At 52.6% G+C, this 12,730-nt stretch overlaps 1 protein-coding gene across 7 annotated transcripts in view; it reads left to right on the top strand.

The window, feature by feature from the left end:
- Positions 1-6,503, top strand: part of SETX (senataxin) — a 64,719-nt gene extending 58,216 nt beyond the window's left edge. For all 7 annotated transcript variants that reach the window (XM_042913970.1, XM_042913971.1, XM_042913967.1 and 4 more), the window contains one exon: positions 3,327-6,503. In XM_042913970.1, the coding sequence (XP_042769904.1) occupies positions 3,327-4,073 (747 nt within the window). In that variant the 3' untranslated portion in view covers positions 4,074-6,503. The remainder of the gene's footprint in view (positions 1-3,326) is intronic.
- The last annotated feature ends 6,227 nt before the right edge of the window (positions 6,504-12,730 follow it).

Here is a 12,730-nt window from a genome sequence, read left to right as displayed (position 1 = left end):
TGTCGAATTTCAGTGTCTAACACGGTCTTTGGTTATCGTAGGAGTGGAGCCAACGCATTCGTTTTGTTTTTCCCCGGTTTTCCCCCTACTTTCCGGCTTCGTGCCACCAGAGGGCATTCCGACGCTGTCTTGCCCGTGTACTTCTTCCCTGCATCTGTGCTTTTCAGGTTTTCTTGTTTGGGTGCCCCGTTGAAAGAATTTTTGAAGGCTGCCGGTACCACCTGTTTTTAAGTCGCTATGAAAAACTTGTTAGAAGTTTAAAGATTTTGTTTCTAGCATGTTCTAAATCCTGACATTGTGAAATAACCATTAAAAATAAATCTTTACGTTGCTCTTAAAAGCGTCCAGCAGAACAGATAGCCGTAGGACTCCCTTTGCTTTTGAAATTGAATTTCCACTTGTACTTGTTGAGGATAAGATTCAGTGGGGCATATATTTTTGTAATTACTTGTCTCACTATTCTATCTCTCTGCCACGAACATTTATACATCAGCTGGAAGTTGGAAAAACATTTTCATAACTGGGGAGACTGTGTGAAGCGTGAACTTCTCTGTACTTTGTTCGCAACTTCCTGTGAATCTACAGTCACCTCAAAATAAAAGGTTTTTTGTAGAATTATTTTTCCTGGGACCGTAAGGATCTGTGTGTGAAAACGTGATTTCTTATCAGTTGGTTGACCTATTACTATTTTTAGTAATAAAATTTTTGAATTTTGGCAGTGTTTAAACCTGGAAGCTAACATGGCACTTGTGTTGTGTGTGCCCTGATTAAAGGAGCCTCTGTGGGCTCCCCTGTTCCCACCGCCCCCTTCCATTTGGCACCCAGGAGTTTGGGCCCTGGCAGTGCGGCCTGCGGTCGGATGACCGGGCAGGACAGAGTCCGGGCGGCAGGGCCCCGAGAGCGCGTGGGGGAGGTCTTCACTCTGGGAAGCCAGCGCTGTAAAAAGGTGGAGAAAGAATACAATAAAAAAAGTCCCAGTTTATCACTTGGGTTTTCCAACTTAACTTCCGCAGTCCTTGGAGCCTTTTTCCTATGTTTTTGTCTCTGTTTTTGTTTTTTATGCTTACCCCAGTTTTCCTTCTGGAAACAGAACCAATGACGAAGGCACTTGGTTTTCTCTGAGAAACCAAGAGTGATAGCCCTTACTCAGAACCGTTTTTGTGCTCTCAGAATCCGATCAAACACCACCTTTAGGTGCCGGAGACGTGGCAGAGACGGCAAGAGCATCTGCTTCGTGTCACACCTGTGTTTCGGCCACAGGGTGAGCATCTCTGGAGCTCTCCGGAGCGAGAAAGAGATCCGAGCCGCGGAGCCTGGCTCGCGGGCCTGCGCGGTGCGCGCCGGCCCCGGCCTTGCGTGTTACCGACGCGGCCCTTCGAGCGGAACGAGATGCTGTGAGGTCGGCATCGATACTGTGGTTCGTCCAATCCAAGAAGCCATTATGACATAAGTCACTAGTTATGTGCTACTCTTAGGCTGTGACGCTTTATTTCCACTTAGAACTTTTATATTTATTAAAAGAACTCTTCTAGTCTTGTTTAGACAGACGTAGGTCACTCTTGTTTGTGCAGAAAAGAGAAAAAATACAGACCAGATGAACAGGTTGAGAGATCCCTAAAAGTACGTCACCTTCCGAGTCTGGCGCTACGTGACCATTTCCCGGGTCACGGTCACGTGGCCTCCTTGACGCACAGGCCGTGCCCCTGTGCCCTGTGCCATCAGAAGGCGTTCCCTAAGAGTACCCCCCACGGTCTCCGGGGTTCTCCTCCAGCCCCTGGTCTCCGTTCTCCAGGAGTTGATGCTGGTACTTTTTTGTCTCATCAGAACATTTCTGTGGGTAGGTTTTCAGGCAAGAGCTGGGAGTCCTTCTTCCTTCAGGTGGTTTATTGACTGAAAGTCGAGGGGTCGTGGTTGCCTAGCCAGGAATTCCTCTAGGATCAGTTACTCGGAGACTGCGCCCTGGCTGGTAGGCACCCCAGATTCAGAAATGGTAAAATGTGAACACGGTGTGCACTTCAGAATCAGTTAAATAAAACATCATTCCTATTTTACAGATGAGGAAACAGGCTCAGAGACGCCCGCTTGACCCAGGTCATGCAGCCAGTTAAAATTGCTGCCCTTCCCCACCTTTATGAATAGGACGGGAGCCCCCGCGAGGACAGCGGACAGTGGACAGCTGTGGTCTTTGCCGTCCTCCTCTCGCTCCTTCTCTTCTCCCTCCCCCTCCTTCCTCATCGTCCTCCTCTTCCTCCTTCGCTTCTCCTTCCCCTCCTCTCCCCCTCTTCCCCCTTCCTCCTCCCTGTCCTCCCCCTTCCCCTCTTTCCTCCTCTTCCTCATCTTCCTCCTCCTCCTCTTCCCCCTCCCCCCTCCCCCCTCCCCTCCCCCCTCCCCCTCCCCCTTTCCCTCTTCCCCTCCTCCTCCCCCTCCTCCCCTCCTCCCCTCCTCCTCCCCCTCCTCCCCCTCCTCCCCCTCCTCCCCCTCCTCTTCCCTTCAGGCTTTGTGTTTTTTCCTCTCATGCACGCTCCTCTTTCTAAGGATGCCCACGTTCTAATAACTGTAAAGCAGCAATTTATTGCCAAGCCAGGTCTAACAGGAAGTGACGAGAATGCATGCTGGTGGGTTTTCTTCTCCTTAGGTGTGCCTCTCATAACTTGAGCTCCTCCAGGAAGGTGGGAAAAATCTGTGGAATAGTTGTCTCAGTGGATGAAGATGGTTTAGTGCCTTTGGAGTCTAGGAGGCCTTTGGGAATTCAGTGGCAGCTATGGGCCTCTTTCTAGAACAGTCACATGCACCCAAAAGTTAGGGCTTTCTGGCACCAAGCTTTCTTGCTCCAGCATATTAGCCTTTCGAGAAGCAGGCAAGACTCTAGATCAACAGTGTCCGAGGAACTTTCTGGGATGACAGAGCTGTTCTGTGCCCGTACCATCCAGTCACTAACCACGAGGCACATGTAGCCACTGAGCACTTGAAATGTGGCTGCTGCAACTGAGGAAGTGCATTTCTTAATTTAATTTAATTAATTGAAATTTAAATAGCTCCTTGTGGCTGCTGGCAACTGGTACGGTCTGTGTAACAGCCAGTGACCACACGGCACCAGTAACGTGGTAAAATGGGGGAAGTTCTTTCTTATAGGCGGTGACCAGGGCTCTTTTCTGATAACATGGCTTCTTTCTGTGTCTGGACTTCTCTTTCCTTTAGTGGATTCTTGAGAGCCTAGTCATGAAGTGTATTTATTGTTGTTCAGAAATGAAAGCAGAAACCTCATGCTTCCCAAGCATATGAGAGTTTTGGGGGTGTGTAACTGTCTCTCCCTTGTCTGTTTCTAGGAAAATCAGCACTGGAATCACCTGATTCAGGACGCACAGAAGCGGGGTGCCATTGTCAAGACGTGCGACAAAAACTACAGGCACGACGCAGCCAAGATTCTGAAACTCAAGCCCGTCCTGCAGAGAAGTCTGACTCACCCGCCCACCGTGGCCCCGGAGGTGGCCAGACCCCAGGGTGGCTTGCCCAGCAGCAAGCCAGACGGTGAATTTGCCAAGACGTCTTTCCCTTCCTCCCTGTATCACGTGCCTTCTGGCTGTAAGGAATCCACTGGTACTGTTACCACCAAGGACCCTGAAAGACCTCCTATTCAGGACCGGCTTCGGGACCCACGACTGCTTAGGAGGCTGGGCATAGACCCCGAAGCCAAAGGGACATGCCCGAGGGATCCGCAGCCCCTGAGCCCCCAGCATCCTGGGGCCACACCTCCCTCGGGGGAGCCAGGCTTCCCTCTGAGTCACCAGGACCTGGGTGGTGCCCAGCTGTCCACCGCCAGAGGGACCACGCTGAGCAACCAGAACCCTCCCGTGCAGTGGGAGCCTCCAGCTGCCGGTACGGATGTCTCCGCTAGTAAAAGAGCATGTGACTGGGAAGGAGGGCTCAGCCGCAGGAGAGAGACCAGGGCTTTCAGCGAAGGGGACCGGGAGACGCAGAGCCCCGAGAGCCGTCACCCGAAGAGGCGCTCTGGCTGGGACAACAGGAGACTGGAGGAGGAAGCCAGTGGTTCCAAGAAAAGAAAGTTTTTATAGTAAAGCCAAGTGACAGAGATGGTCAGCCCCAGCATCATCGCAAACTTAAGATGACCACTAATGGGACTGTCCAGATCAGATTATTTTTGTCCTTAAAGGAGTTTGTGTGCTGTTGGAAAACATGGAAAACGTATCCTAACACCTGAACCTCTCGGTATCTTCGATATCTTCTGTCAGCCGCAAAAGCTGTCGAGGGCGTTTGTGTGTCCGTTATATTGTCCTTGAAGACTTAAAACGTTGATCTCTTGTTCTTGTATAGTAAGGGAGACTGAGTGGATGGTGTAAAAGTTGAAGTGTACATTTGTATAGCAAATAACAAAATCCTTTTAAAATGTAATCTAGTAGACCGGTTTTCTTTCCCCTGCTTAAAATGTTGCTCATTTCCAACAGAACAAACTTTATATCTAAAAAAAATAAAAAGGGGCAGGAGGAGGAGGAGGAGGACAGCAGGCCCTTTCAAACATTGTTATGGCAAGACAGACTCTTCAGCCTGGGTAGTGTGCAGTAAGCTCAGTTAATGCTGGTGGGTCAGATGTCTCTAGTTCTGTTTAAAAAAACAAGTGGAGTCTCCTGGGGGAACCTTCAGGAAGCAGAGCTATGTTAGGTGAAGTTCTGCTGATGTTGGGTGTTTTTAGATGAGGCTCCTTGGCACAGAATATTACGTTTCTCTGATGAGTTCATCTGCCTGTTTCAGGGAACACATGGGTTTCGAGCTAAAATTCTGATTTCCCCTTGAGGTAGAAGAATACGAAATGAAAGAATCACTCTTGAGATACCATTCAGATGCCCCCCAGCGTATTGTGAGCATCCCGAAACCGGTGGGTTACAAGTCCAGTGGTCGTCAGGTGCCAGATCCGTGCAGGGGGGGACCCTGGAAGAGCCACCGAGGCTTGGGTGTGAAAGCTTGCCGGTTGCCGGGAGAATCCGACCAGTTTGTTTTGGGGGGAGCGAGAGGAACTGCCTGTTACTCCCCCCCCCCCCCCCCCAAGGGATTCTGGTCACTAACCGGGCAGCCTGGGACCCGAGAGGGCAGGCCAGATAGAATATTGTGGGCAGGAAATCCCTGTCTCTGAAAAGAGGAGAAGAGTGCAGACATGTGAGGTTGAGACCCAGGAAGAGAGCGGACAGGTTTCCTGTGAGCTCTGGGGCCCTCGTTACCTGCTGCCAGTACACCAGTGCGGCAGGATCATCTGATCGGAGGGGATGGTGCTGTTGTGGAGGGGAGTGCCGTGGCGAGCGGACGTTTGTCTGGACACGGGAGGCCTGTCTGACCGCAGGGTCAGACGTGAGGGTGCACGGTAGCGGGTGACACTCGTCAGAACCAGTGGTTTGTAGCGACTGCTAGGCAGCCCGTTAGCTACTCTGGGGAGGAGACCAGACCCCTGGAGATCCACATGCACCGTTTAAAATGCTGTCCTCTGCTTTTTAAGCCAAGGGGGCTTTGTGTCAGATCTTCTACTGAAACTGGTTGTTTAAGAGCTTTAACACATTTGCCAGGAGTTTTAAACCTACCTTCTGTGACCCACGTCCCGCCCAGCGGGGTCCAGACGGCTGCTGGTCTTGGGCAAACACTCCTGGCCCTGGGGCACGTGCTCCGTCCCCCGTTGGTGGGCAGAACACTTGTCCTTGGCCACGCAGTGTAAGCGCAGGGTGTGGGGTGCAGGGCGAGCCCCACTCCGTCTGAGTCAGGGGCTCTGTAAGCTTCCCGCATGTGCCTTTGGCACTAAACCTCATTGTTAGTTTGAGTTCACTTTGCTGCTATCTTGTAAGATGCCTCATTGAGCGGATGCTTGGTGGTGACGATTTAAAGGGTCGAAGAACTCCGTAGGCTCCTAAAAGGCGTGACAGTGACAGGCAGAGCTGGGGTCAGGAACTTCTCCCTCTGCTGGTGCAGCACAGAAATGAAGAGAGAAGTGCCAAACCCGGGCCGTGCTCTTTCCTGGGCCCCAATGTTAACACCCGTCCTGGCGCTGTGTTCTTCTGTCGGTTCGCCACCCGCCCAGTCTGTGTCCCGACAGCCCCTCCCTGGGAGCACAGTCCCGCCTGATCCCGCATTTGAAACTGTTTGTTGTTCTGGTTGGTAAAAATGTTGGCATAAATCATTTCGTACGGGCGCCTCTCTGGTGGTGGCGGTCAGAACAGTGTCGTTCTCGCAGAGTGAAAAATACGGCTGTTTTCTTCGTCCTTGCCGTGGCGTTGGAAGGAAGTGCCCCGTTTTCTTTCCGTGTTCGTTCATTTCACCACGAATACATCCTACTCAAACGCTTGTTTTGCCTCTTTGTATACAACCTTCCTTGGCTTTACTGTGCATGGTTTATTTGGTGAATATGTTTTCATGTATTACCAGGAGCAGATTTGATTAGTACATGTGAATAACCTCCTGTAAATGAATTTTATAACAAAAATGTACTAAACTATTTTCTAAAATTAGCCGTGTAGATGATAATTTTTGGCTGCAGCTTTGATAATTCTTTCTAATGCTCTGAATTCGTAGCTGGGATTCGGTGAACAGTAGCCCTCTGGTCTTTGTGAAAACACACCTTTGAAGAGAAAATGGTGAAATTAAACGTGGAAATAAGAAAACTGGCCTGAGTTAGGAGCTACATATGACGGGGTCAGGTGCAGTGTCCTAACCAGCGTGCTTTGGGTCACTTGATTTGTCTTAGGCGGAAATTACTGCCGGGGGGTGGGGGGTGGGTGGGGGGGATTTGCTTTACGCAGGTCTGTTCTCCAGCCCCCTTCCCCCACCCCCACCCCCACCCCGGCTCTCTGTGAAATCCCAGCCGTGAGGTCACAAAGTGTTCATGACCATCCGTGGTGGCCGGTCCTGTTTTGAGGCTTGATTCGACAAAAGAGCACACTCACCTTTAGGCTGAGACCGGGGAGAGCGGGAGAGGCTGGGCAGGCGTGAGCGGAGCTCCCAGAGTCATGATGGGGGACAGGGTGCAGACGTCCGATGGCAGCAACCGTGGGGCGCCTTCATAAAAGCAGTAGCTTCGGGGAGTGTCATCAGGCTTGGCCACACCGCCTGTTCGAGGGCACGCGCTCATTCCGGATGCGCGCACCCGGGGAGGGTGAAATGACGAATGGGGACTTAGGGGGCATCCTAAATCTGCCGGGTGACCTGGTGAGTGCTCTGACGGCCCTTTCGCTTGTGGGGCTCATTACTGCAACATCTGTAGCGGTCGTTTTTAAAGTCACTTCTGACCGAGTCACCCACGCAGTCCCCGCCACCTCCTGGGTGTCCCCATTCATTCTTCGAGGAATAAATAATTCAGGGAGGAACCTAAAATGTAGCCTCAGCTCCTGTGGAATTTATGTGTCGTGCAGGACCACAGCAGCAGTTTCTGTTCACCAGGGATCCCTCCATAACCTTTAAAGGCCCTGAGTTGCTGTCACCCTGTCCTGGACAGAGGCGTGTGCCGCATCAAATGGCGTAAACGGTGTCCGTAGACGGATGGGGTGTTCGGAGCCCCGGGAGGCTGTCCGGTGTGCCCTGTGCCCCGCGGCGCAAGCCCGGCCGTGCTGGCAGACGCACTTGCCTTTGTTTCTCAGCGACCCTGCTGCACACGGGATCCTTAACGTGTGGATTTCAACCTGGGGCCCGCACCTCGGAGTCACCTGGGGAGCTCTTGAAAATGCCACTCCCGGCTCCACCCTAGAATTTTCTTTTAATTAAAAAAAATTGTTTTGTGATGTTTATTTTTGAGAGCGAGAGGGAGGAAGCGAGCAGGAGCGGGGGAGGAGCAGAGAGAGAGGGAGACCCAGAATCCGAAGCAGGCTCCAGGCTCCGAGCTGTCGGCACAGAGCCCGACGCGGGGCTCGAGCCCACGAACCGTGAGATCGTGACCTGAGCCGAAGTCGGACGCTCAACCGACGGAGCCACCCGGGGGCTCCTTTTTTTTTTTATTATTTTTTATTTTTTTATTTTTTTAATGTTTATTGTTTGAGGGAGAGCGCTCGCACATGGGGGAGGGGCAGAGAGAGGGAGACTGAGCCAGCCAGGTGCCCCCTCTGGGGACTCTTTTATAAGGGCACTAAGGCCACTCTTGAGCGTCCGTCGTCATGACCTAGTCGCCTGCCAAAGGCCCCACCTCCTCATACCATCGCCTTGCGGGGGGAGGATGTCAACATACGAAGGGAGGGGAGGGGGACACGAGCATCCAGGCAGCTGTAGTTTCTCAGTTGTCACCTTGGGTAGGCAGAGCTCCCTGGACGTTCTCTTTAGGATGGGCCACGAGAGACACTGCGTGTGACTTGAGGCCAGAAAAGAAGCACGGGCTCTGAAGGTCGGGGTAGAAGCTTCGGGCGCCGTCGTAACCCACGCCTCTTGTCACTTACCGCTGGCTGGCTGGCGTGGGTCCTCCTTCCCGGGTCCTCGTGGCGCTTCTCCAGTGCCTGAGCCAGGTTGGCTGTTGGCTCCACGACCGAGGGCCCCAGCTTCTCCCGAGGGACGCCCCCATCTCCGGAACCGCGGGCCGACTGACACGGGCTCCAGCCCACCTTGCGGATTCCAGCCTGCCCTCGGCCCCCCCTCGGCACGTCCACCCCCTTTCCCGCCCGCCCGCCCGTAGACTTCCAGCTCCCGTGTGAGCTGAATGTGGCCCAAGTCCCCCCAAGTCAGTGCTTTCCTGCCAGGAAGAATGAGATAGAAAGAGGATGCCCAGTGCACATATGTTACAAGTCCCCAGCATGGCGTTGCAACCAACAGCAGGGGAGGGGCGAACCCTGGCACCCCTCTAGGGCAGTGACAGACCCCCCCCCCAATATGGTTTTCCATCGTTTTTATCCACACGGAAAAGGTTCACAATATGGTGGTAGGTAAGGGGTGGTTCTATTTTTGTTCTCTATGTGCGTATACACAGTAGATTGATTTTTTAATAGGAAAAAAATACCTAAAAGGACCAACATGTTTAACAAGGGTTAGGTAGGTAGGTTGTTTTTTTCCCAAAGTTTATTTTGAGAGGGCGCGCGAGCAGAGAGGGGGCAGAGAGAGCGGAGAGAGAGAACCCCAGGCAGGCTCCGTGCTGTCAGCGCAGAGCCCGACCGGGGTCTCAGTCTCATGAACGGTGAGATCACGACCTGAGCCGAAAGCAAGAGTCGGATGCTCAACCCACTGAGCCCCCCCGGGTGCCCCAGTTGTTGGTTCCTTTTTAATGGATTTTATTTCTGGGGCGCCCGGGGGGCTCAGTCGGTTGAGCATCCGACTTCGGCTCGGGTCACGATCTCCCCGTTCGTGAGTTCGAGCCCCGCACCGCGCTGTCCGCGCAGAGCCTGCTTCGGATCCTCTGTTCCCTTCTCTCTGTGCCCCTCTTCCCCCTTCTCAAAAGTGAATAAACATTAAAAACATTTTTTTTAAGGAAAAAAAAAAAGGTTTTGTTTCTGAGAGCAATTTTAGGTTCACATCAAGAGGAGAGGAAGGTGCAGAGAATTCTCCAGAGAGCCCCCTCCCCACACACATCCACAGCCAACCCGACAGCAGCCCTCCTCTCCGGAGTGTTCGTGGGTCTCAGCCACTGAATCCGCACCAAGTCATTATCACCTGAAGTCCGGGGTCTACACTGGGGTTCGCTCGCCTACATTCCATGGGTTCGGGGGGACGTGTGATAACACACATAGGCCACTCCCGGTCATGGACGTACAGGACAGTTTCACCACCCTAAAAATCCTCTGTGCCCTGCCTATTCTAGGGAGTATTTGGAAGTTTATTCTGTATTTGTTTTTCATTTTTCCATTGGTTGTATAGTGAGCGTGAATTATTTTTGTAATAAAAATGTTCTTTTTTTAAAAAAATTTTGAATGTTTACTTTTTGAAAGAGAGTGGGGGGGGGAGGGGCAGAGAGAGTGGGGGACCCAGAATCCGAAGCGGGCTCCAGGCTCCGAGCTGTCAGCACAGAGCCCGACGTGGGGCTCGAACTCACGCGCTGAGAGGTCACGACCTGAGCCGAAGTGCAACGCTTAACCGAGTCCCCCCCCCGCCCGGGGCGTCCCCCAAATAATGTTATTTTAAAGGAAACCCCAGTTCTTCTGGTCATTCTCTCTTACAAACGGCGCTGCCCTGGAGCCTGCGGGGAAATGCTGTGTTAGCAATTCCTCCCGCGTGGGGGCGCTCTGGGGTTGGGGCCGCCCCATGCAGGTGTTCACTCGCCCCTGGGCTCGGCGGACCGCTGTTCCTCCCGGGCACCCCGACCCCAGCAGCCACCAGGCCTCCTGGCCTTCCCATGCCAGATCCCCCCCCCCCGCCCCCCCGCCCCGGAGCGGGAGTGGGGAGGTGCGGGGCACGCAGCGGGGGCTCGAGGAACTAAAGGCCAGAGGGGCGGCTGCACGGCAGGGGGCACCCAGCACCCAGCCGCCCTCCCCCGCCCAGGGTCTAACCCACCTGGGCGCTGCGCTGGGGGCTCCGGCGGCGCCCGCAGTGCCAGGTGCCCGCCAGCCGCCCAGGTGCGCTGCAAGTCGCCACCGGCAGGGCGGCGCTCTCGGGCCGCTCCCTGCTCCCCCAGCCCGCGGAGGGGGCCTGCCCGGACCTGCGCCCCTGCTCGGGTGGGCGGCGGGGACGGCACTCAAAGAGCAGAGCAGGGCAGAGCCAGCCGACAGGGGCTCGCAGACAGGGGGCAGGGTTCCTTTCGGATGCAGGCCCTGCGCAACGGGGCGCAATGGCACCTGTATTTGTACCTCGGGCTCCGGGGGAAGGGCGGAAAGCCGCCCGTCTACATCGGTTACTCTCAAAGCTGGTTTGACCCGGGGGCCGAGTCCCCACAAGTCCCCGGGGAGGGGCCGAGGGGGAGACAAAATTAAAAGGCGTCCAGCGCCCTCTGTGCTAGCAGTGGATGCATTGAATCCGAGAAGATGCGCCAGCGTGCGCGGAAGAAAAAAAAAAAAAAAAGTATATAAACTTAGGGACTAACTTATTTGAATGGCCCAAACGTTCCAGGAAGAGCACTTCCGGCTCCATTCTGACCCTAGCAAGTCGCCCCACCTCTCTGAGCCTCCTCTGGAAAACGGAGACGCATTTATTTTGTATGCTTTAGCCTTTTTATGAAGGATAGCATGCTTCCTGCACCTCTCCTTCTGTGATTTGAATTTGCCACTCTATGTTTTAAGATTTATCCATGGTGATGCACATAGCTCTAATTTAGTGGTTCTCAGGTGGAGGGGGTACCGTCGTTACAACTGGGGTGTCTATCACAAGCCAAGGGTGCTAAGTAACGTCCCAGTGTCCGAGGACAGCCCCCCCCCCCCACAGGAACGATGCCCCCCCAAAACGTCAGTAGCGCCGAGGCTGAGAGACGCTCTCCTCCGCTGTAACTGCTCTGGGCCACACCGCAGTTCCCCCATCCGGCCTCTGGTTGAGGGGTTTGGTTTATTTTCATCATCACTCCCCATTCAATACTTCCCCGATCACTCTTGTATACATGTTCCCGCTCCTCATGCTGGATTTTCTCCAGGAGGCTTACCTAGGAGTGGAACTGCCAGGACTCGGGGGGAAAAGCACATTATACGAAATCATACACTGATTTATATCCGCATGTTTTTCTTTTGTAAAGGAATTCTTACCGGGCGCCTGGGTGGCTCAGTCGGTTCCGCGTCTGAAGTCGGCTCAGGTCATGATCTCATGGCTGGTGGGTTTGAACCCCGCATGGGGCTCACCGCCTGGAGCCTGCTTCAGATTCTGTGTCTCCCGCTCTGCCCCTCCCCCTGCTCATGGTCTGTCTCTCTCTCTCAAAAGTAAATTTTTAAGAAATTCTTAATATATTGTCCATGTTATTTTTTTTTATCTGTTACATGCATTTCCCATATCCTGTCTCAGGTATGGCTTGTGCGGTTTCCCTGGTGTCTTTTGTGGTATATAAGATCTTTAGTTTAATGTAGTTGAATGTACCAGTCTCCCAAGGTTTCAACGCATTCCTTTTGCCTTTTTAACCTCCTGAATTTTTTTTGTTTTAATTTTTTAATGTTTATTTTTGAGGGAGTGAGACAGAGCATGAGCGGGGGAGGAGCAGAGAGAGAGGGAGACACAGAATCCAAAGCAGGCTCCAGGCTCCGAGCTGTCAGCACAGAGCCCGACGCGGGGCTCGAACCCCGTGATCATGAGATCATGGCCTAAGCTGAAGTTGGATGCTCAACTAAGCCACCCAGGTGCCCCACTCTTGAATTTATTTTTATGCACGGCATGAGGAAGGGATATAATTGTATTATCCACTTCTCATAAATACAACCACATTATGTTAGCGCTATTAATATTTTCAAATTTTTATTTTTGTCCAGCATTTTGTTTTGAAAATTTTAAATGTAAAGAAACGTTAAAATAGGGCGATGAATACCTCAATGCCTTCTGCCTGGATTCACCAGTTCTCAGCATCTTACCATGTTACACTTTTTCTACGCATCTATCTAAGTTTTGGTTTTCACTGAACAATTTCAATACTATGATACCCCACTCCTAAATACTGGAGTACTTATTTCCAAGGAATAAGGACTTTTCAAAACAGAACAACAATCCTGTCATCTACATTTGCTATGATTATCTAATCTGTGGTCAAATTTCTGCAATCATCCCCAAATTCCTGTCGTTTTTAAACAGATTTTAACTCTGGGACCAATGTAGGATCACACCTTACATTTGGTTGTCCTGTCTCTTCAGCTTCCTGTATGTAAAA

Source organism: Panthera leo, chromosome D4, assembly GCF_018350215.1.
Source record: "Panthera leo isolate Ple1 chromosome D4, P.leo_Ple1_pat1.1, whole genome shotgun sequence".
Classification (NCBI taxonomy): Eukaryota; Metazoa; Chordata; class Mammalia; order Carnivora; family Felidae; genus Panthera; species Panthera leo.
This window is presented reverse-complemented; position numbering and strand designations above follow the sequence as displayed.